The sequence below is a fragment of the Triticum aestivum genome, chromosome 7A (genome assembly GCF_018294505.1).
Source record: "Triticum aestivum cultivar Chinese Spring chromosome 7A, IWGSC CS RefSeq v2.1, whole genome shotgun sequence".
Classification (NCBI taxonomy): Eukaryota; Viridiplantae; Streptophyta; class Magnoliopsida; order Poales; family Poaceae; genus Triticum; species Triticum aestivum.
The window spans coordinates 685,204,866-685,209,160 of NC_057812.1; the positions used below are offsets into that span (position 1 = coordinate 685,204,866).

The 4,295-nt window shown below is 66.5% G+C and overlaps 1 protein-coding gene across 1 annotated transcript; it reads right to left on the bottom strand.

Moving 5' to 3' along the window:
• Positions 1 to 202: 202 nt before the first annotated feature.
• Positions 203 to 4,074, bottom strand: LOC123149331 (protein QUIRKY). Its single transcript, XM_044568973.1, has one exon. The coding sequence runs from the start codon at positions 3,666 to 3,668 to the stop codon at positions 414 to 416; it is 3,255 nt and encodes a 1,084-aa protein (XP_044424908.1). The 5' UTR covers positions 3,669 to 4,074; the 3' UTR covers positions 203 to 413.
• Between the last annotated feature and the right edge of the window lie 221 nt (positions 4,075 to 4,295).

The following is a 4,295-nucleotide window of genomic DNA, read 5'->3' on the forward strand; positions in this document are numbered from 1 at the left end:
CGAGGCGTCGCACCCCCACTTTCCCCACTAGCCGTGGCGTAACCGTTTCCGCGCGCGCGCCCCTAATTTCAAGGAGATGAAGGAGTGGTATGCAGCACATGAATCTTCCCGTACGATCAATGGCACAAGATGTGCTTTAGCAAAATTGAATTAATCGGAGTCCTTGGCGACAAGCTTTTTGCGACTATGAAAACGTGGCACATGTAAATTATGCAGCAATTGCTGTCACAATCAAATAAACTATTGTCTTTAATAATGTCTTTTCTATGCTTATGAATACAATCATCATTGTGTTATTTCTACACTTTTTCTCTCCCCCGATATAGAGTATATTCCTATCGCACACTATAGTACGTACGTTTATTGCGGCAACGAAAAAAAAGAAAGAAAGAACATTGGAGCCGGCACCAATCTCATAGCATCCTGTCAGAGAGGCTGGGCAGGCGGCGGAAGAAGTTGACGGCCGCGGCGGGCATCGGGTCCCGGAACATGGGGTGGCGGAGGTAGTAGAACCCGCTCGCCACGGCCACCATCTTGGGCGGCATCGCGTACAGCGCCACGGCGACGGCCAGGCAGACGCCGACGAAGATCCGGCTCGCCCGCGGGTCCCTCCAGCTCACCAGCGCCTGCAGCCGCTCGCCCTGCGCCGCGACGTCGCCCATGACGCGCTGCACCCGCCCGGCCAGCGTGCGCAGCCTCTCGTACCGTAGCCGGAGGACGTCGGGCGCCGGGACGGCGTCGAACTCCTCCTCCAGCTCGTCGCCGTCCACGGTGTCGGCCTGCGACAGCCGCGCGTCCATGCCGGCCGGCGCCCGCGGCCGGAACCGGTAGTACCAGACGCCGATGAGGAAGACGTAGAGCGACGCGGTGGGCACCACCAGCTCGGGGTACCAGACGAGGACGAGGTAGAGGACGTGGAGGAGGACGGTGGTGGAGGGGTTGCGCCAGCGCCGCACGCCGTCGAGCCACCGCTCCAGCCCGACGGCCCAGGCGAGCACCCCCATGATGCGGAACCAGTTGGCCTTGGCGCGGCGCACGCTCCAGGTGTGCGCGTCCGCGTCCAGCATGTAGCGCACCACCTCCGGCCCGAGCGGCGGCTCGGAGCGCGCCAGCCATGCTGCCACGGTGCGCACGGCCGCGCCCCGCAGCGCCTCCTGCTGCGCGACGCCGATGGGGCGGAGGTAGTGCATGCGCGGCAGGAGCGGCGAGGTGTAGGTGGCCCAGGTGTCGGGGAGGTGCGCCGGCGACGAGAAGCGCACGGCGAGCTGCACCTCGCCCATCTTCTTGAGCCCCGGGCGCAGCAGCACGAGCAGCGGGTAGGACGCGGTGTAGGCGCGGTTGGTCTCGAGCGTGGAGACGCGCACGCGCACCTTGCCGATGCGGTAGTCCTGGCGCTCGTCGCCGGCGCCGGCGAACATGCGCCAGTTGTCGAAGACGGCGACGGTGAGCACCGTGCACGGGTCGTACACCTGCCACGTGTACTGCTCGTTCCAGCGCGGGTTGAAGGTGTCGGTGACGGTGCGCGTGCGCACCCACTTCTTGCCGTACTTGGCCACGCAGTAGGCGTCCGTGGAGCCCTTGGACCCTCCTTTCGTCTTCATGGGGAGCAGGCCGCACGCTCCGACGATGCCGAGCTCCAGCACGCCCACCGGCGGCTTCCACAGCTGCTTCGCCGTCGGCCGGTAGTCGCTGCACACGTGCGCCGCCTCGTCGAGCACGTGGTATCCTCCCTCCAGCGAGAGTCGAAGGTGCAGCCTGCCCGAGTAGAACCCTGGAGGTGCTTGTCCCTGCTGATCCCCGCTGTCTCCATGACCCATGCCGCCCTCGAGATTGAACCATCTTGACGCGACGATCTGCCGCTCGTCGAGGCGCTGCTCGACGGAGCTCACGGGGATGGTGGCGTGGCCGAGCAGAGCAGGCTCCTTGATCATCGACCGGTCCTCCACGAGCAGGACGAGGGTGTCGTCCAGCGGCTCGGACGCGACGAACATGAGGTCCTCGGACCACGCGAACGCCGAGCCGCTGCTGCTGGCCACCGACCGGCGGGTGCGCGCCGACTGGAAGCCGAGCTGGACCTTGACGCGCACGTCGAACGGCAGCCCCGGCGGCGGCGTCGGCACGCGCAGGTCCTGCGCCTCGATGATCGACGCCCGCAGGTACCACAGCTTGGGCGACTGGTACACCTTGGCGCGGGTGTAGGCGGCGTAGGGCGCGTCGGTGTTCCAGGCCTCCGGGAACACGTCGTCGGCCTGCGTGCCGATCCACACCGACACCATGATGTCCCCTGTGACCATGCCCGGCTCGCCGCCCTCGAGCCGGTACCACTGCGCCGCCAGCGGTCCGTCCGGCTGGTCGCGGACGGGCACGTCGGAGAGATCGAAGCACACTCCGCCGAGGAAGGCGTCCGCCGGAGATGGCGCCCCGCCGTCCCAGACGGATATCTCGAGAGTCGGCTCCGGCTTCGCATGGCTGACGGCGAACACCTGGTTCCACTCGGGGCTGCCGGTGCCGGAGACGTCGCGGCCCGGCCGGGAGCGGAGGCAGTGCGGGCCGGCTTGGATCTTGACGTAGGGGCCCTCGCAGGCGCGGATGCCGCGCACCCGCACGATGCGCACGAAGAGGTATCGCATCGGCTCCACCAGGTCGTACGTCGACTGCACCGGCTCGACGGCCTCGCCGGCGGACGCGAACCGCCCGGAGATGACGCGGGGAGAGGCGGCCGTGTAGTAATCAGGCCCGAAGCCGCCGCTCGGGTGTCGGGGGACGCGGACATGCCCGTTGGTCGACGCCATCCGTTCCTTGCGGAGCTCAGGCGGGTGCATTTCTGCCCCGTCGGGCCCCGGCCCTGGTTCACGCTGCGGCTGCGGCTCCGGCTCAGGCTCTGGCTGCGGTGGCATCATCCGGGCGTGCATCATGGGACCGTGCGGACCATGCATCATCGGGCCGTGTGGCCCATGCATCGGCGGCGGCATCATGTGGCCGTGCATCATGGGCGGCGGCATTATGGGACCGTGTGGCCCGTGCATGGGAGCTTCCTCCACGATGATGACCGGAGGCTGCGCCTGCGGCTGCTGCACCTCCACGGCGGCCTCCGTCGGCTCTGGGAGCTCAGGTGGGAGCTCCCTGGGCTGTTCCGGCGGGACCTCGGGCGGCGGCGCGTTGTCAGCCCCCTCGGGCGGCCGGTCCTCCGGCGGCGGCGGGGGCGGCACGGCCGGCTCGTCGTAGTAGTAGATCTTGAGGCCGACCTCGCCGCGGATCCAGCTGAGCAGGCTGCGCTTCTCGAGCGGGAAGTAGACAATGCCCTCCTCGCCGCGGCGCGAGAACTGGGAGCCGTAGATGCGGACGCGGCCGAGGAAGTGGTTCTTGCCGCCCCCGGCGCCCCCGCCGGAGGGGTTGAAGCGGCGGTCGTGGTAGAGCGAGACGTCGAGCGACTCGGCGTGCATGGCGGCCGGGTCGGGCACGGCGAACTCGAGGCGCTCGTGCCACTGCGGGTTGAGGTCCCGCGGCACGGTCCGCGTGCGCTTGCGCTGTCCGTCGAAGTCGGCCACCGCGTAGGCGCTGGAGGTGCCGAGCCCGTCCTTGGGCACCAGGTCCCGCGCGTCCACCACCTCCACCGCCAGCCTGCGGACCATCTGCCCGTGCGCGTGCGGCGGCCCCCCGTCCGCCATGGCAGCGAGCTCGGCGATGGAGGCGCTCTCTCGCGCGGCGCCGACGATGGGAAAGCGAGCGAGCGATCAGATGGAATAGGGTTCCTTATGGCGTGGAGGGGTGTGGTGGTTTCCGAGTGCTTTTGCTTTTGGAGTGAGCAGTGAGAGAGGAGGTAGCTAGGTAGAACCATGGAGCGTACGTGCGAGAGAATCTGAGCCAAAGCGAGGCAATGGAGGAAGAGGGATTATTCGGGAGTCGGTGGCCGTGGTGGTGATGATGGGAAAGCGAAGGGGTCGATCAAATGGAATGAGGTTCCTTATGGTGTTGACGGGGGTGGTGGTGGTTTCCAAATGCTTTCGCTTTCGGAGGGAGCACGTAGGTAGCCGGTGGCGGTGTGCTTTGCTTTGTGAGGAGCGATCGAGCCAGAGAATCTGAGCTAGAGTGAGGCGGACGGAGGGAGATGGATCATGGATGATCCCGAAGCTGGTGGCTTTCTTGACATGGAAGCTCTCGCTTTGCCCGCGCAGAATCTCGTCTGTCTGCTGCTTGCTTTTCTCTGCGCGCTTGGTGATGTGTTCTCCTGTTGCGGATTCTGCTGCCGTCGCCGTCTGTTAGTTCACACTGCCGCCATGGCTTTTCTCTGGCGC

Excerpts from the sequence above, each read along its gene's own strand:
- LOC123149331 (XM_044568973.1), bottom strand. The coding sequence starts at position 3,668 with ATGGCGGACGGGGGGCCGCCGCACGCGCACGGGCAGATGGTCCGCAGG.